We start from the raw sequence: 27,231 nt of genomic DNA on the forward strand, positions 1-27,231 counted from the left end.
GTGTCGGAGAAGTGACCTGTGGGCGTCTTAGACTTTGCTTTCATGCAGATCCCTTCCAAAATAAAGTTCCGTGAATTGTCCTGTGTTCAGCCAGCGTGCATCTCTGTCTCTCACCTCTCTGTAGACTAGAGTACGCTTCTCTGTAGACTAGAGTACGTGCATCCTTCTACCTTCTCTGTAGACTAGAGTACGTGCATCCTTCTACCTTCTCTGTAGACTAGAGTACGTGCATCCTTCTACCTTCTCTGTAGACTAGAGTACGTGCATCCTTCTACCTTCTCTGTAGACTAGAGTACGTGCATCCTTCTACCTTCTCTGTAGACTAGAGTACATGCATCCTTCTACCTTCTCTGTAGACTAGAGTACGTGCATCCTTCTACCTTCTCTGTAGACTAGAGTACGTGCATCCTTCTACCTTCTCTGTAGACTAGAGTACGTGCATCCTTCTACCTTCTCTGTAGACTAGAGTACATGCATCCTTCTACCTTCTCTGTAGACTAGAGTACATGCATCCTTCTACCTTCTCTGTAGACTAGAGTACATGCATCCTTCTACCTTCTCTGTAGACTAGAGTACGTGCATCCTTCTACCTTCTCTGTAGACTAGAGTACGTGCATCCTTCTACCTTCTCTGTAGACTAGAGTACGTGCATCCTTCTACCTTCTCTGTAGACTAGAGTACATGCATCCTTCTACCTTCTCTGTAGACTAGAGTACGTGCATCCTTCTACCTTCTCTGTAGACTAGAGTACGTGCATCCTTCTACCTTCTCTGTAGACTAGAGTATGTGCATCCTTCTACCTTCTCTGTAGACTAGAGTAGTGCATCCTTCTACCTTCTCTGTAGACTAGAGTACGTGCATCCTTCTACCTTCTCTGTCCTGTAGACTAGAGTACGTGCATCCTTCTACCTTCTCTGTAGACTAGACTACATGCATCCTTCTACCTTCTCTGTAGACTAGAGTACGTGCATCCTTCTACCTTCTCTGTAGACTAGAGTACGTGCATCCTTCTACCTTCTCTGTAGACTAGAGTACGTGCATCCTTTTACCTTCTCTGTCCTGTAGACTAGAGTACGTGCATCCTTCTACCTTCTCTGTAGACTAGAGTACGTGCATCCTTCTACCTTCTCTGTAGACTAGACTACATGCATCCTTCTACCTTCTCTGTAGACTAGACTACATGCATCCTTCTACCTTCTCTGTAGACTAGAGTACGTGCATCCTTCTACCTTCTCTGTAGACTAGAGTACATGCATCCTTCTACCTTCTCTGTAGACTAGAGTACGTGCATCCTTCTACCTTCTCTGTAGACTAGAGTACGTGCATCCTTCTACCTTCTCTGTAGACTAGAGTACATGCATCCTTCTACCTTCTCCTTTATATTCTCATTCCTTTTATTTTCCCCTCTTGTGTTCCGTTGTCCGTTTCCCACCCTGTCCATGTTTTCTTTTTGTTTTTTTGTTTCCCTCTTCATCTGTTGTCCCCCCAGGTATTACTTCCCTCCTCTGGACGCCCCCAGGGTCGGCTCCAGACTGGGTCACCTGTTGCCTCCCTCTTCCCTGCTGGAGCTCTGTGGTGCCGAGTCCTTCCTGTCTCAGCAGCAGCTGCAACAGCAACAGGCTCTGCAGGCTCTGCACAGACTGTACCCCCTAGAGGGGGGGCACCAGAGACCCCCCCCCAGAGACTGAAGGACAGTGACTCTGCACAGACTGTACCCCTCTAGAGGGGGGGCACCAGAGACCCCCCCCCAGAGACTGAAGGACAGTGACTCTGCACAGACTGTACCCCTCTAGAGGGGGGGGCACCAGAGACCCCCCCCCAGAGACTGAAGGACAGTGACTCTCCACAGACTGTACCCCTCTAGAGCTCTGCCCCCCCCCCCCCCCCCCCCCCAGAGACTGGACAGTGACTCTCCACAGACTGTACCCCTCTAGAGCTCTGCCCCCCCCCCCCCCCCCCCCCCCCCAGAGACTGGACAGTGACTCTCCACAGACTGTACCCCTCTAGAGCTCTGCCCCCCCCCCCCCCCCCCCCCCCCAGAGACTGAAGGGCAGTGACTTGGCAGGGATTCAGGATATTTTTTTTTTTAATAATTTTCTTTTAACCCTTTCACTGCCACACGGCAGCCTGTTAACTTTCAACTGTGACAATACAGAAGGTTAGCCCTTTACTATCACACAACCGACGGCGATGCTCCATCATTAGCATCATTAGTTCCGCATTTGATGCTAATGATGGAGCATCGCCGTCGGTTGTGTGATAGTAAAGGGGCTAACCTTCTGTCGCGTGGAAGTTAAACACCGGCTCCCGTTCATTACTAATGATTTTGTCTCTTATCCTACTTAGTCCCTGATTTTCTGTATGGCCGGCACAGAATAATAATTCAGTATCGTTTATCATCGTTCAATGGGATTATATCGTGATGATATTGTAGCACACGATTCAGTTATAAGTCCATAATATTAACTTAGCATGTCTCTCAAAGTGACGGTTTTGGTTGGACCCTGTAGGTCTGTGACGATCGTCACCTGGGATGTTTTAACACGTTGTCTTCTCATGTATTGACGAGGTAAAATAAAAATAAAAAAGATCCTCATCTTTACTGTGATATTATTAATGTATCCCATTATCGTCCGGCTCAACGATACACTGTTGTCCAGACCACATACACCTCATGTCTTGGTAGAACTTGATTTAATGACTAAATACCTACAGTAGGATAATGTTAACAAAGTTCAGCCCAAAGTTGGAGGCCGATGGATGCTGTGAAAAATAATGCTCTTCATTCATACAAGACAAACAAAAACATGACTATAAAAAGAACAAGGGAGCTTAAATACCCATATACAATGGCCACCACAGAGATATGGGTATTCCTATTTTTATTTATTTATACATTATCCTCCATTACTCTGTTATTCTTTTTTTTTGTCATGTTGCTAAAATGCGTTGCTTTTAATTGTATGAATGAAGACTAGAGCATTATTTTTACAACATCCATCGGCCTCCAAAGAGTTGCTGAATATTTCTCCCTTGCTAGTTTTTTCCCAGTTCATGCACCTTGGTTGAAGCCAAGGACAAAGTTGCAACATATAATTTGTTTGTCTTGAACAAAGTACAGGAACAAATAACTTAGAATGAGAGGTAAGAAGGTATGGAATGGGGATGTGAGAGCCGGATGGATAGGTCTTAATTTAATGCGTCATTAGGAAGTAGAAGCCATTCTGGAAGGATTTCCCTGCAGACATCCGGTCTGAGACTTGAGCAACTGATGGATAATCAATGGTTTGTTGACATTACATAATAACTTTATTATCCCTGAGAAATACATTTTAACAGTGCAGCACAGCAATGAAGCTCAAGTAATGAAATAGTTCCCTCGTTAGTTCCTCGGTACTTAATCATTTTTATTATCGTGCCTCAATTAAAGTGTTACCCAAGTCATTTTCCTCTGTTTATTTTGTCAGCATAGTATTTGTATTGGAGACAGAATGTGTAATTCCAACCTTCTATAACTGCTCACATGGGGATCAGTTATTCTAGAAGTCAAATTCCACAAATTTGTCACAACCTTCATCAAACCAGAATGCTCTGTGGAAAGTCATCACGGCTGATTGACGCCATGAAGAACTTCTGGACGACCACGGAATGTTCTCCGACATCTGGCTCCAGTGGATTATCAAAGAGTAGTTGTTCTGATTGTTCCAGGATATATTTCTGATGGAGACCTCTGTGTTGCTGTTGTTTAAAAAAAAAAAAAAAAAAATTTTTACTTAATGATAAATGAACTGAGAATAAAGGCCATTATAAAGAAATGTTCAATGACTTGTTTTTGCCTTACACACACACCTATCTTGAGTATAATGACCCTGACTAACTAGTCATACAGCTACTGTTCTTTAAAAATAGACAGTGATTCAACAACACATAGTCACAGTCTATGAAGACAAAGACAGCAGTACTTTAGGTCCTTCCTATTTGGGTGGTTCCACAACCACACAGTTCAAACTCCGATAAGCACATCACAGGCGGTTGGCTCACATGATTGATTGATTGATTGAAAAGTTTATTAACAGATTGCAGAATGTGTACAGTACAGCTCAATACATACAATTGTTAAGGGGATGCAGACCAGAGAAAGACTTTTGTCTTGTTTACATCAGGGTCCCCCATTTTCAATTCATCATAACATATATGACATACATGACACAGATAGACAGTACTGCTACATCTATACATTTATGACATATCAGATTTGCAAATACAGTACTGTTTGTGATACAAAAGTGTCCAGAAAAAGAGTGTATATACATTTGGCGTAGAAACTGTACATTGGAGGAGGTTGGGTGGGTGGGTGAGGGCTGTACATTGGAGGTGGGGGGGGGGGGGGGGGGTTGGGTAGGGGACACACACACATTTTACACTGTACATTGGAATACTGACAAAGCCTTACTTGGTCATTTACTGTAAACTAGGTTAGGACATTTGTAGGGGCCAGTTTCGAATTGCAGTCTCACGTAGGTGTTTTTTGAGAGTGTTTTTGAAAGTGGGTAGTGATTCACATTCCTTTACAGCTTTGGGTAGGGCGTTCCACATTGATGTGGCATAATTGCGAAACGTGTTTAGTCCCTTGTTTGAGCCGAATCTGGGTTTTACATGATTTGTGGAGCTCCCTCTGGTGTTGTGATCGTGGTATTCACTGACCTTTAACAAGGGTGGTGGCTAAGCAAGATTTATTCAGGTTTCACTCTGAAAATACTGGGAGAAATGTTATTGTGTACATTACAAGAGGTGCTGTTCCCCTTTCACATGGCTCCCTCCCTGATCTTATGTCAGCCGGGACACGCTGGAATGTTTCACAGCTTCCTGTCAGTGGGCAACTGTGTGTCAACCAAGTCATCCATGCAGCTGCTCAGTGGAACATGATAGCCCACAACAAGCTCCATCCATCCAGCCTAACTACTAGCATCCTCCATATAATGTTAGGCTACTGTCTGTGGTGGTGGAATCTATTTAGCCAGAAAGCACATTAATGCAATGCTTTCCAATAATAATGAAAGACTAGAAAAGGTATGTCAATTGGCAGATGTATTAATTGCAGGCAGGAATTCCCCAAAGACGTAAACATATTAATTTCGTTCATTCAATTAATTAATTTATATTATGGACAAGACACATGCCGGATCACAAGACACATTAATGCAATACTTTTCAATAATAATGGCATACTAGAAAAGGTAGGTCAACTGGCAGATTTATTAATTGCAGGAATTCCCCCAAAGACAAGTAAATATCCATTTCATTCATTCATTTTATGACAAGGCACGTGATGATAGGATCAATGAGTTGTTTTTCAAATTATGTCGCAGGCGTTTCACAGACAGCACACTGGAGTGGCAGGCGAGACGTCCTATCGAGATGCACAATGTGGCCACGGTCCAAAGCGTTTGTCCAATCAGAGTAGTTTATTCAACTATTTATGCCCCGCCTCCTTACACGTCGGAAGTGACGTTGCGCGGGCTTCCGGTGCGCCATCAGTGTAGTTTGTATTCTTCAGCCTCAACAGCTCAAGTGACTCTAGAACAGTTATTAAACTGTTTATATTAACGTGTTTAACTGTGTTATTATGTTCGACGACAGGTGAACGACTTAACGGCAGATAACCGTGTTGTGTTCGGCGGAGTCAGCGGACAACACTGGAGGAGAACCGTGAAGACGAGTCAGACTGGAGTCTGAGAGTGAGTTGGACTCCAAACACGACCAAGTGTTTTTACTTTCTGCTGTTTTCACCAAGACGTCGCTCACTAACTAACTAACTGTTAGCTAGTTAACGTGATCTAGCCTTTAGTAGTGTATAAGTTATTGAACTAATTGTGTGATTCACTGAGCTGGAGTGAAGGACAGTGAGTTGTAATGTTTAGTTGGTTTGTCTGACAGTAGTTTGAGCCCCACTAGCTAACAGGAGCTAACTGGCTGCTATCTGCTGTAACCTTAACCTTAACCCTTAACCTTTAACCCTAACCAGCTCTGAAGTGACTGTGAAGATAGTTCTGGCTCTGAAGTGATGGTGAAGATAGTTCTGGCTCTGAAGTGACTGTGAAGATAGTTCTGGCTCTGAAGTGATGGTGAAGATAGTTCTGGCTCTGAAGTGATGGTGAAGATAGTTCTGGCTCTGAAGTGATGGTGAAGATAGTTCTGGCTCTGAAGTGATGGTGAAGATGGTTCTGGCTCTGAAGTTATGGTGAAGATAGTTCTGGCTCTGAAGTGATGGTGAAGATAGTTCTGACTCTGAAGTGATGGTGAAGATAGTTCTGGCTCTGAAGTGACTGTGAAGATAGTTCTGGCTCTGAAGTGATGGTGAAGATAGTTCTGGCTCTGAAGTGATGGTGAAGATGGTTCTGGCTCTGAAGTGATGGTGAAGATAGTTCTGGCTCTGAAGTGATTGTGAAGATGGTTCTGACTCTGAAGTGACTGTGAAGATGGTTCTGGCTCTGAAGTGATGGTGAAGATAGTTCTGGCTCTGAAGTGATGGTGAAGATAGTTCTGGCTCTGAAGTGACTGTGAAGATGGTTCTGGCTCTGAAGTGATGGTGAAGATAGTTCTGGCTCTGAAGTGATGGTGAAGATAGTTCTGGCTCTGAAGTGATGGTGAAGATAGTTCTGGCTCTGAAGTGATGGTGAAGATAGTTCTGGCTCTGAAGTGATTGTGAAGATGGTTCTGACTCTGAAGTGACTGTGAAGATAGTTCTGGCTCTGAAGTGATGGTGAAGATAGTTCTGACTCTGAAGTGATGGTGAAGATGGTTCTGGCTCTGAAGTGATGGTGAAGATGGTTCTGGCTCTGAAGTGATGGTGAAGATGGTTCTGACTCTGAAGTGACTGTGAAGATAGTTCTGGCTCTGAAGTGATGGTGAAGATAGTTCTGGCTCTGAAGTGATTGTGAAGATAGTTCTGACTCTGAAGTGATGGTGAAGATAGTTCTGGCTCTGAAGTGATGGTGAAGATGGTTCTGGCTCTGAAGTGACTGTGAAGATAGTTCTGGCTCTGAAGTGATGGTGAAGATAGTTCTGGCTCTGAAGTGATGGTGAAGATAGTTCTGGCTCTGAAGTGACTGTGAAGATAGTTCTGGCTCTGAAGTGACTGTGAAGATAGTTCTGGCTCTGAAGTGACTGTGAAGATAGTTCTGGCTCTGAAGTGACTGTGAAGATAGTTCTGGCTCTGAAGTGATGGTGAAGATAGTTCTGACTCTGAAGTGATGGTGAAGATAGTTCTGACTCTGAAGTGATGGTGAAGATAGTTCTGGCTCTGAAGTGACTGTGAAGATAGTTCTGACTCTGAAGTGATGGTGAAGATAGTTCTGACTCTGAAGTGATGGTGAAGATAGTTCTGGCTCTGAAGTGACTGTGAAGATAGTTCTGACTCTGAAGTGATGGTGAAGATAGTTCTGACTCTGAAGTGATGGTGAAGATGGTTCTGGCTCTGAAGTGATGGTGAAGATGGTTCTGGCTCTGAAGTGATGGTGAAGATAGTTCTGGCTCTGAAGTGATGGTGAAGATAGTTCTGGCTCTGAAGTGACTGTGAAGATAGTTCTGGCTCTGAAGTGACTGTGAAGATAGTTCTGACTCTGAAGTGATGGTGAAGATAGTTCTGGCTCTGAAGTGATGGTGAAGATAGTTCTGGCTCTGAAGTGATGGTGAAGATAGTTCTGGCTCTGAAGTGATGGTGAAGATAGTTCTGACTCTGAAGTGATGGTGAAGATAGTTCTGACTCTGAAGTGATGGTGAAGATAGTTCTGACTCTGAAGTGATGGTGAAGATGGTTCTGGCTCTGAAGTGATGGTGAAGATGGTTCTGGCTCTGAAGTGATGGTGAAGATGGTTCTGGCTCTGAAGTGATGGTGAAGATAGTTCTGGCTCTGAAGTGATGGTGAAGATAGTTCTGGCTCTGAAGTGATGGTGAAGATAGTTCTGACTCTGAAGTGATGGTGAAGATAGTTCTGGCTCTGAAGTGAATGTGAAGATGGTTCTGGCTCTGAAGTGATGGTGAAGATAGTTCTGGCTCTGAAGTGATGGTGAAGATAGTTCTGGCTCTGAAGTGATGGTGAAGATAGTTCTGGCTCTGAAGTGATGGTGAAGATAGTTCTGGCTCTGAAGTGATGGTGAAGATAGTTCTGGCTCTGAAGTGATGGTGAAGATAGTTCTGGCTCTGAAGTGATGGTGAAGATAGTTCTGGCTCTGAAGTGATGGTGAAGATAGTTCTGGCTCTGAAGTGATGGTGAAGATGGTTCTGGCTCTGAAGTGATGGTGAAGATGGTTCTGGCTCTGAAGTGATGGTGAAGATGGTTCTGACCAGGCTATGGTTGATGCCTCCCTAATGATGACTTCTATCACTAACTAAATACTGTGGAAACACCAGCTTGGTTTCCAAACAGACACCAAACACTGTCACACACAAGCCTTTGTCTTAAAGTACTACATTATTACACTCAAGTTGTTGCTGCTGGAGTGTTGATCAATGCGTTTGACTAGCCCACGTTGCATCCCTCTCTCCAGACCGACCAGATGATCTCCACCTGAGCTGAGCCTCCCACCCCACCCCACCCCACCCCACCCCACCCCACCCCCAACATGGCAGACAGCTTCTGCAACTTGGAGGATGAGGCGTTCCCCAGCTTCCTCTCCAGCTCTCTGGGCAGCAGCAGTGTCGGCGGGGGGCGTGCGACACTGGGGAACCTGACGTTGAGCTCTGGGCCGGGGCTGCCGATGGCCGCCTCCACGGTGGCTAAAATTAGAGCCGTGTCCGACAACAGGTGGGGGACAACACTGGGTGGTTTGGAGGGCGTTGCCTTTCACTCACACTTCTGTGTCTCTTATTAAACACTGCGTCGGACACTTCCCCTCACAGATAACGGCACTCATGGGTTGTGCAAAAGCAGTACAACCATTTATAATGGGGACGTTGTAATATAACTGGTTGTAGAATTGTAGCGTTCACAGTCGGAGATAATAATAACACACGTTTAAAAGTGCTATAGATAACATTCAGCTACTGGATGTTGCACTAGAGCGCCAGCACGTCATCCAATGGGAAGTAGGGAAGTGTTACATCATGGTAACAACATTAATTTAGGACCAGCCAACATTTTTACAATTATAAATAAATGACTCTACGTAAAAAATGTATAACACCTTTAGATTCCTCTTCCGTCTGTTGAATGTTACTTTCCAGGGGGAGTGCTGCAGAAGCCTCCTATCTGGACGGAGGTGTGCTCTCTGACGCACGGTCTTCCACTGAAGAACATGCCAAGTTTGCCCTCAGTTTCAAAGATGATTTGTAAGTATGGACAATTGTCTGTCTTAATGCATGCCATGACACACCGTCTGTGTTGTAGCGACGCACTGTTATACTGGTATTTGATATCGGTCTGATACCAGGTGACTGTATCAAATCTAATTCTAAGAGCCATGTGCAAAATGTCAGAAATTGAAGCAAAGCAACTTGATTTTCTGAGATATTGACTAGGGATGTCAATGGTTAACTGATTTTGACAGACAGATTTTTACATGTCTATGTAAAGGGAAAGCAATTAATTTAGTTTGAGAGTCAATAAATGACACTTTCTCTAGTTAGTCTATACTGAAATTGTAATTGTGCCAAATTCTTACCAATTCTCAAATTCTTATATCAAAGTAAGGCTGGGAGCTATACAGACTATGAAGGTATACAGAATTTGTATTTTTAAGTTCATAAAAATTATTCCTAATAAATGGGACCATGACAATTGTATTACAAGATAAAGATACAAAAAGATGTCAAATCATATTGTAACCTGTCACATCAGGGCTCTTGACTTAAAGGGGACATGTCTTGCTATTTCCTTTCACTATTTGGGCAACTTTACACAATTCCTGTGAGTCTATGGAACACATCTGTAAAAAGCATTTTTCCACTTCAAGATTTCAAGCTGTTTTGGGCTGGGCTCCGCCCATAAGCGCGTTGAGTGACAGTCACCCACAGTCAGACAGAGAGAGATAGAGGAGGGGGATACTAATTAATTTCGCCGCAGGGGGCATAATCCCACGGGACAATGCATTGGTAACTTGTTTCAAATGACAATATATACCCCTGTGAATATTATTGCACGGATCGGAATATGGCCGTGCGCGTGGGAGTCAAAGATATTTTGACAGTGATATGCGAGTGCTCCCACGGAGAAGCCCCATCCCCGCGCGCTGGTCGAGGTTGTGTGTAAATGTGTGTGTGCTTCCCCGAGAGAGAGAAGCTCCTGTCCCTCTCTCTCGCTCGCTCGTTCTCTGCTGTCTCTGTCGGCACCCGCGCACGTCAACCCGTTTGAGGAAGTAATTCCACTCGCTCTGTTGTTGAGAGAATTGTTGATTGTGGGCGGTGACTACAACCAGTGCCTTACTCACGTCAGCAAAACAGTAAAATCAGAATCGCTTAGTTGAGTGAGGGAGGATCTCGTGAACTCGAGACTAGACTGATGAGTCAAAAGGAGAATTAGAGACACAGACCCCATTGATATAAACCCCCGTTGCTAGGAAACAATGCTAAACACTGGAAAAGGCCATTTGTAAGACACGGGACCTTTAACCTTTTGCACCATCCTTCCGGAACCATCCCAAAATACAATCTAAGCTGTCCTAAAAATGAACATGAATCGAGCTCTTTTACAAAACTTTACAAAATATCATAAATAATCCTTACTAGCTGATGCATTTACCTGGCTATATCATGACAGAATTGGTGGAAAAATTGCTATTAACGTAGTGGTCTCATTAATGCCACAACTTGAGAGCGGGAATTGCCTGCATCTCATTGTCAGACTTCCCGTGTATTTATCTGCTCCACAGGGACCATGCAGACGACTTCATGAAGGGTTAGGGTTAGGGTTAACTTCCCGTGTATATATCTGCTCCACAGGGACCATGCAGACCACTTCATGAAGGGTTAGGGTTAGGGTTAACTTCCCGTGTATATATCTGCTCCACAGGGACCATGCAGACCACTTCATGAAGGGTTAGGGTTAGGGTTAACTTCCCGTGTATTTATCTGCTCCACAGGGACCATGCAGACCACTTCATGAAGGGTTAGGGTTAGGGTTAACTTCCTGTGTATTTATCTGCTCCACAGGGACCATGCAGACCACTTCATTATATATCTGCTCCACAGGGACCATGCAGACCACTTCATTATATATCTGCTCCACAGGGACCATGCAGACCACTTCATTATATATCTGCTCCACAGGGACCATGCAGACCACTTCATTATATATCTGCTCCACAGGGACCATGCAGACCACTTCATTATATATCTGCTCCACAGGGACCATGCAGACCACTTCATTATATATCTGCTCCACAGGGACCATGCAGACCACTTCATTATATATCTGCTCCACAGGGACCATGCAGACCACTTCATTATATATCTGCTCCACAGGGACCATGCAGACCACTTCATTATATATCTGCTCCACAGGGACCATGCAGACCACTTCATTATATATCTGCTCCACAGGGACCATGCAGACCACTTCATTATATATATATTGTATATATCTGCTCCACAGGGACCATGCAGACCACTTCATTATATATATATTGTATATATCTGCTCCACAGGGACCATGCAGACCACTTCATTGCAGCTCAGCGTTTCTCGGACCTGCTGGTGAAGGTCCATCTGGACGAGACTGACTCCAGAACGGAAGGTGCCCCGCCGGGCCCCCCGCCCAGAGGCTCACGTCCTGGACGACCCACTGATGTAGGAGCCGGTAGGTGGTCCTGGTGGTGTCTAGCACAGAGCATAGAGAGGGGATCGTTCTAGTTGTCTTACTTCTCGTCTGTCATCTCCTTTCTTCCATTGACTTGCTGAGCGTTCTCCATGCCTTTTATTAAGGTGCAAGCCCCGGTGGATGGTGGTTTTATTATTTGAATTAAAATAATAATATTTATTTTTATTATTATTCAGCTTTCGCCGCATGTACCTCAACGCACGCATCTCTTTTTGTGCAATTCGGCATAATGCTGATGGACCATCAAAAGTGACCTGACGACACCCAAACGTAGAAGGAACAGACAAACCTCATAGCACTATAACAGGGATTGAACATCGTAAATTCAAACGGCCGTATCTGATGATGAACCATATACAGTAGAGATGTGAAACTTATTCCCAGATTTTTCCCCCCAGATCCGTTAATAAACGAGTCACCCATACAGTCACATTCATTTTATGGGTAAAGTCTCTTCTCTTAATAACTCATAAATGCCCCAATTTTGATGTGGTTTGACATGATGGAGGACAATGCCGGTGGAAATCTCAGTGCATCCCTAGTTGTGGCTGATTGTGACCCGTTTGTTTTAGGCGATACAGTGGTTTGGGTTATAAGGTGATTTAGGTTTTTTTTAGGCGATACGGTGGTGATAAGGTGTTCTACTGTTATCTGAACAAATTATATGAAACCTGAAAATCCACTCATTCAAACATGTAATTGTTGTGTCAATTGTTACATTATTTCTCACACATCATTCCATGAAACCACTGACCTATGAATGAAACTGTTTTGGCCAAATATTGATAAGTAAAATAGCTGCTATGACGACTGACTGCCACCCGATGTCACTGTCGAGTAAAAGTGTCGAGCATTTCATAAAGCATCGACCCAGTGTTGTGATTGTTTCTTGTGTTTAGGAAAGCCTTGTTTTGCACATCCCTAGTGATGAGGGGTATTGGCACCAGTATCGAAATATTTCAAGTAGGGGTGCACGATATTGATTTTTTTGACCCCGATATCGACACCGATAACTTTCTGCTCCTCAAGGTCGATACCGATATATATATATTTATTGTATTATAATTTTCTTTTTTTGTATGTATATTCCTGTAGTTTTGACCTAACCAGATTTATCATGACATGAGCGTTACTACTATGAACAAAACAAAGCCAAGAGAACAGTTTTGACTCTTCAAATAAAGTGACTATATTTATTTTTCCAAATAAATATAATTTGAGTCAATCACAAAATTCACAATCCGTCAATGTCATTAACAATGTGTTTCCCTGAACAATGAGTGAACTAAAAACCAACAGGTATTGTGCTTTGTCAGTAGGGATGGGTACCGTTCACATTTGAATCGATACCGGTACCCAACGGTACCTTTTTTCTGTACTTTAGTCTCTAAAAATGTAATCTACCTACCTCAGTTGTGAGAAAAAAAAAATCAAAACTTCAAATAACCACACCTTCGACAGTTTTTGGCTTGCCATTGCCCCGACTGCTTTGTTGTCGAATCAAGTCAAATCCTAGGTAAGCATATATTGTGCGTGTGAACGTTGACATGAAAATAAAAAAGTAAAAAAAAAAGAAATTTATTATCGGAGCTATTAATCATCGGGTTTATCGGGATGATGTCATAATTGCTGATATCGGCCCGATAATTATCGTGCATCCCTAATTTCAAGTGATAGCCAGCTCTACCTGTGAAGCTCGGTGACGATGGTCTCAAGGATGTCATTCCCCCGTCTTTTGAAGTCACTCGGGTCTCCTGGTCTACAGGTAGAGCCTGAGATCTTCACTAAACTCCAACCCACACATCAGACCACAACAAAACACATATTAAACTGCAACACCAAGTGGGGCTCCTTTGCCTAGAGGTCCCTGTAATTGACGGCATTACAGATTCCTTTTAATTCCCGCTGGAGCAACAACCAAAATACAACTGTAGCTCTTCATGGTGTTGGAAGGTGCTTCCATCACTAGTCTAACTGTTTGTCCTGTTTGCATCAACAGAACTTTCAACAGGGCTGCTGACGTTCACTCGTTTGGGACATAAAGACTCTCTGGATACAAAGGTACCAGTCTTGGTTTGCTTGACATACAGTATGTTTTAAAGGGAAAATTGTGCGGTATTACATGTTTTTTTCTGGGTTATCTCTGGTACCAATGACTTACTGAATCACAAATCATGTCTCCTTCCTTGAATTTGAACACTGACTTGGAATCATTTCCTTTTGGCAATACTGCTAAACGCTCCAGAAATGCTCATCTGAAGTCATTTGTAGAAGTTGATCCTTGGAAACTCTGCTTCCTCTACTTCCTTTTTTTTCTTTTTTTTTATATCCACTTTTTCTCCTGTTTTTCTCCCATCCCAATTTTAGTCGTTATGCCAATTCCCCCCTCCCCATCCTGGTCGTTGCTCGCATGTGCCCCCCACTGGTCGGTCTAGGGAGCCCTGAAGTCTATCGGATGCTTCCTCCGATACATAGGAGACAGCCAGCAGCATCTTTTCACCTGCCAGCGAGGACTCATTGGCGAGGTGTAACGTGTGGGAGGTCACACTACCCTCACCATCTCCCTCCCTCGCTGTGCAGGCGCCCTGACCGACCTGTAGGAGTCGCTGTTTACAACGACCAGATCACCACCCACCGGCTTCCCTCCCGCTGACTCTGCCAATTGAGCCAGTATGACGGCCGGCCCAAGCCGGAGGCAACGCTGACAGCCGGATTCGATACCAGTGTCTCTTGCGTTGGTGACGAGCGCTTAGTCCGCTGCGCCACCCAGCCACCCCCCTGCCTCTACTTCCTTGTAATCCGTATGTGCATCTTGAATTACAGTTGAAAGACATACATCTTGATTTCAAAGGCACCTTTCAACTGTATTTGTGGCAGCATTCTAAAATGGTGAACATCAGTTGATTATGTAAGTTAACAGGCTAAGAATATACCTTATTCCTTTATTCAACGCATGCATCCTTTTAACCCTTTCACTGCCACACGGCAGAAGGTTGGCCCTTTACTATCACACAACCGACGGCGATGCTCCATCATTAGCATCATTAGCTCCGCAAATGCCTTCTGTATTGTCACAGTGGAAGGGTTAACCGGCTCTGTCATGTGGCAGTGAAAGGGTTAAGAAACCTTGATGTTGCCTGTTTAATTGGCTTTAAAACGTGAACCTCCTCCATCCCACCACCAGGGCCCGCTGTTCTCCGCCGCAGCGGAGGAGGACAGTGCCGGCAGTGAGGGCGGAGACAGCGACCGGTTCAGCGGCAGCGTGTTCAGCTTCCTGGCCAATGAGAAACTCATGTCGGTGGACAGCATTAATAGTGACCTCACAGGTATGACTCCTCCCACCGCCATCTTTCACTGCCTGCATTTGGTTTGTTTATCACTTCTTCATAACAGAATAGTTATATATTCCATTGGCATCTTGTTAACAAAATGGTTCTCTTCCACTAGCGTCTTAGTAACGGTACAAAATGGTTCTATTCCACCAGCGTCTTAGTAACGGACGGTACAAAATAATTCTATTCCACTAGCGTCTTAGTAATGGTATACAATTATTCTATTCCATTAGCGTCTTAGTAATGGTACAAAATAGTTATATTCCACTATGTTGCATAATCCTGTTTATCAGCCAGTAATCTCTACCGTGAGGTCTGCGTTGTGTTGTTTATACCTTACTCATCGTACTGGCTGACGCCCGATATCTTCCCCCGTTGATGCATTCGGCTTGGAAGAATTAAAGACACACTGGAAACATGATACCTTTCCTTGATGGTGATGTTTATTTCCATAAACAAACAGTTCTGAAAGGTCTTTGACTGCTATTGAATTAATTATCTCTACCGTCTCTTCTGCTATTAGTCCAATGGTAGTTGAGGCCTAGTCGTTAGCCAAAAGCCTCCCCTGTTAGCTGAAGCTAGCCCTCATGGCCTAGGAGGGTGGAGGAGGCCCCTCCCCCACCCACCAGCTACTGCAGTCTCTCTGTCCACCTCCCTACGTGTCGGCCTCGTGTCCTAGTCTGAGTCAAACCGGAAGAACTCCCAGCTATAAATTATAGTCCTTAGCAACGGCTGATAGCCCATAGCAACCGTGCAATGCATCTACGTCTCCTGTCGCCTATGACCAAATCTCCTCTATTTCTCCCCATAGCAACGGTGTCTCTCTCTCTCTCTCTCTACGGCCTGCCCTGCCTCCCTCTCTGTCCTCCGTGGTTGACCTTATCTGCTCTCCGCTCTCTGTGGCTTCCCCAGTCTAACTTGAAAACACACACGAATAGTCAGAGTAGATGCTGTCATCTACAGATATTTACATTATGTACACATTGAAAAACCAGTGGGATCTCACGACTATGACGTAGAACTATGTAAATGGAACGTTGTTGCGTTGTTGAGTAAATGCTACGTAACTCAACAACCTGTACTGACATTACCTTCTGTAAAATGCCAAATAATAGCATCACAGCTGTATTGTAGTGAGTGTAAAATCAACGGGTGAATATCATATCTAAGCCTTGTCTTTTATTATAGAGATGTTTCTAATGTCCCACTCTTGAGCCGGTTATTTTCCTAAGGTTGATAATGACTTGATATTTAAAAAAAATCTCCCATTTCAAAGCATTATATAATCTATTGAACACAAGCTGACATATTTAACAAACTATGACCGTTTCACGTTCTGACCACCAGACGACGACATCGACGTGAACGATCTTCCTGATGATGAGTTGGAGCTGTACTTCAACCAGCTGGTGCCTCACGGCCTGCAGAGAGGACGGGTGGAGGGCCAGGAGCTGCCTGCCGCCGTGCCACTCTTCTCCCCTGCCCTGCCCTCAGAGCTGGAGCACAACAGATTCCAGTTTATGAATGACTACGATCAGGTGACTTTAACCACACACACGCACACACGCACACACACACACACACTGTTACGTGCCCCCGTGGGGAGACGCAACACTAGGCCACAGACAGGATAGGTGAGGATGCAGTGACACAAAACACCATAGACAGATTGTAAAATAACAATATTTATTTTACACAAATGAGATCAGCAACACAGAGAGCAAAGAGGACCTACCAGTGAGCACCAAATAATATCAAAATGAAACAAAAGCCCCCCCCCCCCCCTTACAGGCGCGGACGCCCCAAAGTACAGGAGGTGGTGCTCACTCTAAGCTGGTGTCTTTAACAGTAGTTCTCCTACGTGATGCAGATGTAGACCCCAGGGTATCTTTCTGCCCTCAATGTCCCTGTGTGCGAAACAAAAGATTAATAACAGGAAACAATCACCATAGGCTGGGTGACAAACAAATATACAAAGGATTAGTACAGAAATGTACAACAACACAAAAAGATACAATACTATACAGACCAATGGCCCAAATAACTAGAGCTTTGACCAGCTCTCACACAAAATGAGCTCACACAGAGCTTTGATTAGCTCTCACACAGAATTAGCTCAAATTAAGCTTTTACCAGCTCTGGCACAAATGTACCCTAAGAGCCTCAGCTCTATTACCAAAAGCCACAAAAGAGTGTGTAACAGAGTGTGTACAAAGACACCAAGAGCTCTACTTTACCACATCAATGAACCAGAGAGCTCTACCTACAAAAGCACCAACACACTAGAGCCATAGTTACCACCAACACAGACCAAACGAGCCAGGGAGCTAACTAACACTGAAACACAAAGGGTATTATGAAGGGAGAGTGGATGTTGATTGAAGAATCAGTTTCACCTGCCGCTGCACCGGGGTGAGTTGCTGATTGACCAGCTGCTGCTGCAACTGGGACTGGGAACCTGAGAGTGGGATATGTAGACACAAGAGGGAGACAAGACAAACAACAAACAAAACATGCCTATATACACAACAGATTACATACATTACTCCCATATATATACACATAAGGACACCGTCCGTAACACACACACACACACACACGCGCACACACACACACACACACACACACGGCTCGGGCCGGTGTAAGACCTTTCAGACCATCGTGTAATGTGCCTCTGGGTGGGAGGCTACATGCACTGATGGCACAATAAGTCCACACACATGACTAATGAACCCTGGTCCATATGCTACCACCTCAGGCATAATATATATATGTGTGTGTGTGTGTGTGGGCACCAGGAGGACTTCCAGATGCCGGATGTCCGTCTGGCGGCCACAGGCATGGACTCCTGTCCAGCCAGCGACGAGGACACAGAGGACGAGCTGGAGGCGGCCAGGAGACACAGCAGCGGCCCCCGGAGCAGACTGCTGCTGCCCAGTACCTCCAGGCAGCTGGTGAGACACTCTGGTTAGGGTTAGGCCCCCGGAGCAGACTGCTGCTGCCCAGTACCTCCAGGCAGCTGGTGAGACACTCTGGTTAGGGTTAGGCCCCCGGAGCAGACTGCTGCTGCCCAGTACCTCCAGGCAGCTGGTGAGACACTCTGGTTAGGGTTAGGCCCCCGGAGCAGACTGCTACTGCCCAGTGCCTCCAGGCAGCTGGTGAGACACTCTGGTTAGGGTTAGGCCCCCGGAGCAGACTGCTGCTGCCCAGTACCTCCAGGCAGCTGGTGAGACACTCTGGTTAGGGTTAGGCCCCCGGAGCAGACTGCTGCTGCCCAGTACCTCCAGGCAGCTGGTGAGACACTCTGGTTGAATGAATGAATGAAAACTTTATTTAACAGATTGCAGAATGGGTACAATACAGTACGGCTCAATACATACAATTGTTAAGGGGATGCAGACCAGAGAAAGACGTTTGTCTTGTTTCCATCAGGGTCCCCCATTTTCAATTCATATAGACATTTATGACATACACAACATACATGACATTTATGGCATAGGGACATATAGGTATTTAGTACTGATACATTTGTGACATAAACGGTATTCAAATATACAGTACTGTTACCCCTAGATCCTGACAGAGTATATACATATGATGGGGAGGGGACTTTACATTAGGAGGGGGTGGGTGGGTGGGAGAGAAATATACATACGGCGGGGAGGGAATATATACATGCGGTGGGGAGGAGACTGTCTATTAGGAGGTGGTGGGGGTTTTGGGCATTTACGGTGGCCAGTTTCGAATTGCAGCCTCCCGTAGGTGTTCTTTAAGAGCGGTTTTGAAGGTGGGTAGTGATTCACATTCCTTTACAGCTTTGGGTAGGGCGTTCCACATTGATGTGGCATAATTGCGAAACGTGTTTAGTCCCTTGTTTGAGCCGAATCTGGGTTTAACATGATTTGTAGAGCTCCCTCTGGTGTAGTGGTTGTGGTATTCACTGACCTTTGGGAAGTATTTTGACATGTACATGGGCACCCCGGTCGTGTAGTGTATCTTGTAGACCAGGCCCATTGCAAGTTGCTGTACTCTGTCGTCTACTCTAAGCCATCCTAGGTTGGCAAAGTGGGCAGGGGTGAGATGGGTTCTGGGGTTCAGGTCAAGTAGTAGTCTGACCAGTTTGTTTTGTGATGTTTGTAATTTTGTTTTAAGCGCCTTTGAGGTGCTTTGGTACCATGAGGTGCAAGCATAGTCGTAGTACCCTTGAATGAGTGCTCCTGCCAGAGTCTTCAGGGTATTCTTGTTTACCAGAGAGGAGATCCGGTCAGCGTTTCTGTTAGCCGGTAATTACCGGTATTTGACCGGCAAAATATGTTGAAGTCCGAATATTTAAATCTCTCCGGTCTTAATGTCCGGTGAAAATAATTCCTCTAAGCACAATTTATTATTTGAATTGTATTAAAATCGGCTAAAATTAAATAGCCTATGCGATGAACGAAACAATAATTCCATTTTCAGTTTAATTGTTGCTTCACTCTGATAGGATGGCGCCGCTCAGATGTGAAACTTATTTTTCTTTTTTTTTGAGCCTGCACGCTCTGGCCACCATAACGACAAACAGGTATACGAGGAAGAGAGAGAGATGGCGAAACAAGCTAAGCTTAGTAAATATTTCATGAAACCAAGCACAAGCAGGTCTAATAATGACAACGAAGATGAGTCTTCTGAACTTGAAGTCACAGAGACCGCTGACGCTGATGCCGTGGTGGCTCCCACGGAAAAGAAACAAAAATGTCGAGCGTACTTTTACTATTAATTTATTGATTGAACCACAAAGAGCATCCCCAGTCTGCTGCTACCGTTGCGAGCCTCGCAGACGTCCACCTGTTCCAATGGGGATCTATCAAAGTCGAACCAACCAGACGACCCGCTGTTCTCGCACAACGAGAGACGGGGTGAGTGAGTGTTGACATTTTTTAATCATATGCAACTGTTGGTTGACTGCCGTGTCACATAGTAATGCATATTATTGATTATAACTAAATGTAGGCTATAACCTATAATGAAATTAACAAATGCGTTACACGCATGTGGCTCGTCCTCTCTGCATGTGGCGACGAGCTAGCAAACGAGGCAATGTGATGATCAACTACAGTTTGCTGTGTGTGAAGTTGAACATTATGATATGTGTGACGTGTCTGATACAACGAGGTGAAGCGATGTCTACTCGAGATTCATTTGGGGGTGCGTGTGACAGAGCTGCTGCAGCGCAAGCCTGCGGGGCGGGAGCTTGATGCTGGATTAGCGTATCGCACTAACTTGAGAGGCGAGAGATAGTAATTTGATTCTGCAAATCAATTTCTCATTCTTCGCTTGATGTAATTAATACACATGTCCAATTATAACGGAATTCGTTAGCTCATAAAAATGTGATTATAATAGACTGCTGTTTAAAACTCTGACCGGAATATCTCGAATATGTCCGGGGATAGAAATCTTGCAGGACACCCAGACCGGCACGAATATGTTCTAACGGAAACGCTGGATCCGGTACAAGAATCTAGTTCGTTGGTTGACTTTTTTTATTACATTGGATGCCATTTTGTCACAGGAAAGATTTGCCTCTAGGATGGAACCCAGGTAGGTAATTTCGTCTTTCCTTGTGACAATATCGTCACCCACTGTAACTGAGAAGCCGTCGGTCTTGCTGAGTTTGTTATTTGAACCGAAGAGAATGGACTCTGTTTTGCCCATGTGTAATGATAGTTTGTTATCAGCGAGCCATATGCAGATTTTGCCTAGTTCCGTGCTGAGGGTTTTTTCAACCTGCAATTTGTTCTTGTCAGAGACCAGCAGGGCTGAGTCGTCCGCAAACAGGAACAAGTTGCAGTCACAAGCTGACGACATGTCATTTGCATAAATTAGGAAGAGTAGCGGTCCTAGTATGCTTCCTTGTGGAACACCACAGCTCACTGTGAGGGGGGGGGATAGAGTACCGTTTACCTCTACCATCTGTTCTCTCCCCTCCAGGTAGGATTGCATCCAGCTCACTGATAAGCTATCAAAACCAATTGCTTTTAGCTTGTCAATCAGAATGGTGTGATTGACAGTGTCGAAGGCCTTTTGTAGGTCCAGCATGACCATGCCGCAGTATTTGGCCGTGTCCACCTCTTGTTTGATGTGGTCGTTCAAATAGAGGAGGCATGTGTCAGTGGAGTGGGACGTTCTGAAGCCAGATTGGAATTCGTAGATTAGATTTTTTTCCGCCAGGTACTTTTCGACCTGTTCGTAGACTATTTTCTCCATGACTTTCGAGATGGAGGTAAGAATAGAAACAGGGCGGTAGTTGCCTGGGTCTAATTTGCTGCCCTTTTTGTGTAGAGGGGTCACTCTCGCAATTTTGAAGTCCTTGGGGACGTGCCCCTGTTTTATAGAGAGGTTTATTATGTGTGTGATGACTGGGGTGATGGCGGCTGCTGCGTCTCTGAGGAATTTGGAGGGGATGTTGTCATGGCCAGTGGCCTTGTTCGGTTGGAGGGCGCTCAATTTTTTGAGTACCTCATCTGTTGTTACCATTTCAAGTTTGAAGTCGTCTTTGTGGACCCCTAGGTTTTTGTAGTATGCTACTATGTGTTCTACCCCATAATGCCCTGAGTGGGAGGGTAGTTTGTTTACCAGGGTTAGGGTTAGGCCCCCGGAGCAGACTGCTGCTGCCCAGTACCTCCAGGCAGCTGGTGAGACACTCTGGTTAGGGTTAGGCCCCCGGAGCAGACTGCTGCTGCCCAGTACCTCCAGGCAGCTGGTGAGACACTCTGGTTAGGGTTAGGGTTAGGGTTAGGCCCCCGGAGCAGACTGCTGCTGCCCAGTGCCTCCAGGCAGCTGGTGAGACACTCTGGTTAGGGTTAGGCCCCCGGAGCAGACTGCTGCTGCCCAGTACCTCCAGGCAGCTGGTGAGACACTCTGGTTAGGGTTAGGGTTAGGGTTAGGCCCCCGGAGCAGACTGCTGCTGCCCAGTGCCTCCAGGCAGCTGGTGAGACACTCTGGTTAGATTATTAGTCGTAGTAGTTATTATTTGACATTTTACTCGTCTTCACCAGACGGTGTCCCATTTTAGAGGGAGAACGTTTTGTCCCCTAGTCTCGCTAAAAATGTATCTTAATGTCGTAATATGTGAATCTTTTGAATGTATCTTATCATTGTAAGGTGTGACTCCTTAGAATGAATCTTTGCATTGTGAATTATTAAAACCAATCTTAGCATAGGAATTCTTAGTAGCATTCACCCCCCCCCCCATAAAATGTGAGAAGCCAAACATAAAAAAAAAAAAATCAATATCTCAAGTTACATTAGTGTTGATTACAGTGGTAATTCTCTCTCTCTCTCTCTCTCTCTCTCTCTCTCTGTCTCTGTCTCTCTGTCTCTCTGTCTCTCTGTCTCTCTGTCTCTCTCTCCCTCTCCCTCTCTCTCCCTCTCTCTCTCTCTCCTCCTCTCTCTCTCTCTCTCTCTCTCTCTCTCTCTCTCTCTCTCTCTCTCTCTCTCTCTCTCTCTCTCTCTCTCTCTCTCTCTCTCTCAGGTTGGAGAGAGTCACCGTCCCAGCTTCAGACCCGGGTTAGAGGGGGGCAGTTCTGACGATGAGCCCGTTACCGGAGGCGGTGCCTCGTCTCGATCAGGGATTGAACACCGTCGCTCTGCTGAGGGACAGGTCATCAACTCCCCCGTCACAGGTGAAGCACACGGCTCTTTAAGCCCTATTTTCTGAAAACCCACCTAAATATACATAAGTAAATGGAGGATGGCTCCACTTCTACAAGGTCCATTTGCATGTTCTTGGTATATTTTAACCTTTATTTTGACCAGGTAGTCACTTGAGATCAAATATCTCTTTTTCGAGCAAGACCTGGCCTAGGGACAAAATGGCGGTGTAATTCTAAAATCTTTATTTTCTTTATTCTTTTTACCCGATCCAGCTATTTTAGTCAATATCGACCGATACCGATCGCTGGCCGATCGATCAGGCATCCCTATTCTGTAGAGATGGATTTATGGCGTGATGTCATTGTCTGTCCGGTACGCGTATAGTTTTTTACCAACCCAGGTTCGCGTTCTGTGATCTGATTGGCCACTGACGTTTCTGGTCATGTGACATGTGCGCCCAATCGCGTGACGAGCTGTGTCTTTGCCCATTTCCGCCTCGAACAGCATGCAAACTACCTAACGCCTAGTTTATCACTGGTTAAGCTTAGGTCGCTTTCACACTAGAGCTGTTTGGTCCGGACTAGGGCTGGGCGATATAACGATAACGATAAATATACCTGAGAACTGGAGTGTGAGGGGATGTAACACTAAAGATGGCGGCAACGACAAAGAATTGCTGCAAAATAAACATACATCTGTTGTTAAAAAAAAAAAAAAAAAAAAAATGTATACTTAAAACAATTTCGATAATTATCGATATCGAGAAATAGGATAACATTATCATATCGTTATCGCGATATGATTTTTTTCCATATCGCCCAGCCCTAGTCCGAACTATCGGACCAGAAGTCGATAGTCCGGTTTTTCGGGTTTGTGTGAATGCGCGTCGAACTCGGTTTGCGGACCAAACAGGCAAACTCTGGTCCGGCTGAAAACATGGGTCTCGGTTTGCTTAGGAAGTCACCTGATAAACTGTGCATCTTGGGTCGAAGGAACACCCGGCTTATTATTATTACCGCGCGCGCGGCATTCACTGCAAAACAACACTATCTATCTATATAACTGCATCTTGGGTCGAAGGAACACCCGGCTTATTATTATTATTACCGTGGGCGCTCACAAAAACAACGAGGTGTACAAGTTGTTTAGCGAGAGGATGGTGGTAATGGGCTTCAATAGAACAATGGATCAATGCCACGTCAAAATAAAAAACTCCGCCTCCGCTGATCTGGAGTCAGACAGTGCTCGCAGTCTACACACACAGACACACACACGCGCGCGCACACAGGCTCGCAGCCACACACACACACACACACACACACACACGCACACACACACACGCACTGACAGATTGCTGTGTGAATGCAGACGAACCAAATGAAGAATGCAACAATGTTGCAACTTCACCACCAGAACCGCACAGAGTCCACCAGAACTATATGTGAAAGCACCCTTAGGCGACTCTTTCGAAGTTGGTTAAGGTTAGAGTTTGGAATCAGGGCTGGCGTTCTATCGCCCTGCTCTAAGACAAACTAACCTTAACCAACTTCCAAAGAGCGCCTAAGCTTAACCGGTGTAGAAACAGGCGTCACACGATTGGCCGCACATGTCACACGACCAGAAACGTCAGTGGCCAATCAGATCGCAGAACGTGGAACTGGAAATTGGTAAAGAAATTGAACTATACGCGTCCGGTACTGGACCGCTCAGGTACTGGACCGCTCCGGTACTGGACCGCTCAGGTACTGGACCGCTCAGGTACTGGACCGCTCAGGTACTGGACCGCTCAGGCTTTAGAGGTTAAAGGGGCACTTCACCAAAAATACAATGCTGATTTATTTTGCACATAATCTCACACACATCCAAACATTTAATTTAGTTTGACAGTTATTGAGAGTAAATTCGTTTGAATATGGCCACCACTGATGTCACCAGGGACATTGAGTTAATTACAGCTCAATGAAATAAAGAAATAGCTATACCTTGTTTTACCTGCTACCTTATAATTTAATTAAGCTGTAATTACAGTTTTTTGTTGAAGTGCCCCTTTAATATCTATTTAAACTTTTAATCTGAATCCTATGGTTATGTTGCGAGTAGGACGTGTGATAATCGGACACACAACTGACCACTGTGTTCCGTGTCTCTGCCGGATGGTGTCGCCCGGAGGAGAGCAGACCTCTAGTGAACCGCTCACCCTCTCCTCAACTCCTCCAGTTTGACCTCCGCTCACACTATCTCTCAACTCCTCCAGTTTGACCTCCGCTGACACTATCTCCTCAACTCCTCCAGTTTGACCTCCGCTCACACTATCTCTCAACTCCTCCAGTTTGACCTCCGCTGACACTATCTCTCAACTCCTCCAGTTTGACCTCCGCTGACACTATCTCTCAACTCCTCCAGTTTGACCTCCGCTGACACTATCTCTCAACTCCTCCAGTTTGACCTCCGCTCACACTATCTCCTCAACTCCTCCAGTTTGACCTCCGCTGACACTATCTCCTCAACTCCTCCAGTTTGACCTCCGCTCACACTATCTCTCAACTCCTCCAGTTTGACCTCCGCTGACACCCTCTCCTCAACTCCTCCAGTTTGACCTCCGCTCACACTATCTCCTCAACTCCTCCAGTTTGACCTCCGCTCACACTATCTCTCAACTCCTCCAGTTTGACCTCCGCTCACACTATCTCCTCAACTCCTCCAGTTTGACCTCCGCTCACACTATCTCCTCAACTCCTCCAGTTTGACCTCCGCTCACACTATCTCCTCAACTCCTCCAGTTTGACCTCCGCTCACACTATCTCTCAACTCCTCCAGTTTGACCTCCGCTCACACTATCTCCTCAACTCCTCCAGTTTGACCTCCGCTGACACTATCTCCTCAACTCCTCCAGTTTGACCTCCGCTCACACTATCTCTCAACTCCTCCAGTTTGACCTCCGCTGTCACCCTCTCCTCAACTCCTCCAGTTTGACCTCCGCTGTCACCCTCTCCTCAACTCCTCCAGTTTGACCTGCTGCTACAGAGGAGAGGGTGTCTGCCGTTCACTTTAAATCCAGTGCTCATTAAGTGCCAAAGATGTGCTTATCATTTTCCAGTAATGTCTCTTAACTAAAAGGTTATTCAACACAAACGTATCACTACAGTGGTCCTGTGCCCCAGGTCATGTGCCCCAGGTCATGTGCCCCAGGTCATGTGCCCCAGGTCATGTGCCCCAGCCTCATTGAAACGCATCACACACGTTTCTATTTGTCTCGTCGGGAGAAGGCCTGCGATGCATTTGGGATTCATGGCCCATAGTTTAAGGAAGCAGGTACTTACTAGACTACTGTAATGGAGTCCTCTCTGGGCTGACAGGCTCCAGTGTGTTCAGAACTCGGCTGCCAGGGTTCTCCCCTGCACCAGGCCCTGGCAGCACATCACCCCCCACCCTCATCCAACTCCACTGACTCCCAGTCAAGTCCCGTATCTATAAGATCCTCGTTCTTGCATACAAATCCCTCCTCCATGCCCTTGGCCTGCGATCCTCAGACACTGATGATCTACTCTCCATCCCCCACACCCGCCTTCAGCGTGGCGGCCCCCACCTTCTGGAACCTTTCAAGAGCCTGAAAACCCACCTGTTCACGAAGGCCTTTGGCCTCTAGTCGTCTCCTTGTCCTTTTTTATTGTTATTCATTGTGGGAGTGAGGAGAGTGTTGGTCTCTTGTCAGGTGATGGAGGGGGATGTGAGGAGAGTGGGAGTGAGGAGAGAGGAGAGTGGGAGTGAGGAGAGTGGGAGAGAGGAGAGTGGGAGTGAGGAGAGTGGGAGAGAGGAGAGTGGGAGTGAGGAGAGTGGGAGAGAGGAGAGTGGGAGGTGAGGAGAGTGGGAGGTGAGGAGAGTGGGAGTGAGGAGAGTGGGAGGTGTGGTGAGTGGGAGGTGAGGAGAGAGGAGAGTGGGAGTGAGGAGAGTGGGAGGTGTGGTGAGTGGGAGGTGAGGAGAGAGGAGAGTGGGAGTGAGGAGAGTGGGTGTGAGGAGAGAGGAGAGTGGGAGTGAGGAGAGTGGGATGTGAGGAGAGTGGGAGTGAGGAGAGTGGGAGTGAGGAGAGTGGGAGAGAGGAGAGTGGGAGGTGAGGAGAGTGGGAGGTGAGGAGAGAGGAGAGTGGGAGTGAGGAGAGAGGAGAGTGGGCGTGAGGAGAGTGGGCGTGAGGAGAGAGGAGAGTGGGAGTGAGGAGAGAGGAGAGTGGGAGTGAGGAGAGAGGAGAGTGGGAGTGAGGAGAGTGGGATGTGAGGAGAGTGGGAGTGAGGAGAGTGGGAGTGAGGAGAGTGGGAGAGAGGAGAGTGGGAGGTGAGGAGAGTGGGAGGTGAGGAGAGAGGAGAGTGGGAGTGAGGAGAGAGGAGAGTGGGCGTGAGGAGAGTGGGCGTGAGGAGAGAGGAGAGTGGGAGTGAGGAGAGTGGGATGTGAGGAGAG

General features: G+C 45.9%; 1 protein-coding gene across 1 annotated transcript in view; it reads left to right on the plus strand.

Annotated features, from left to right (window-relative positions):
- Positions 1-8,624: 8,624 nt before the first annotated feature.
- The window catches only part of cep192 (centrosomal protein 192), a gene marked incomplete at its 5' end in the record, with an annotated part of 187,767 nt that continues 169,160 nt past the window's right edge, over positions 8,625-27,231 (plus strand). The window contains 8 exons of the mRNA XM_084338489.1: positions 8,625-8,806; positions 9,226-9,330; positions 11,643-11,794; positions 13,815-13,876; positions 15,000-15,141; positions 16,495-16,685; positions 17,946-18,101; positions 22,661-22,811. Of these exons, the coding sequence (XP_084194615.1) occupies positions 8,625-8,806; positions 9,226-9,330; positions 11,643-11,794; positions 13,815-13,876; positions 15,000-15,141; positions 16,495-16,685; positions 17,946-18,101; positions 22,661-22,811 (1,141 nt within the window). The remainder of the gene's footprint in view (positions 8,807-9,225; positions 9,331-11,642; positions 11,795-13,814; positions 13,877-14,999; positions 15,142-16,494; positions 16,686-17,945; positions 18,102-22,660; positions 22,812-27,231) is intronic.

This window comes from Notolepis coatsorum (assembly GCF_963971535.1).
Source record: "Notolepis coatsorum genome assembly, contig: SUPER_19_unloc_2, whole genome shotgun sequence".
In the NCBI taxonomy this organism is placed as follows: Eukaryota; Metazoa; Chordata; class Actinopteri; order Aulopiformes; family Paralepididae; genus Notolepis; species Notolepis coatsorum.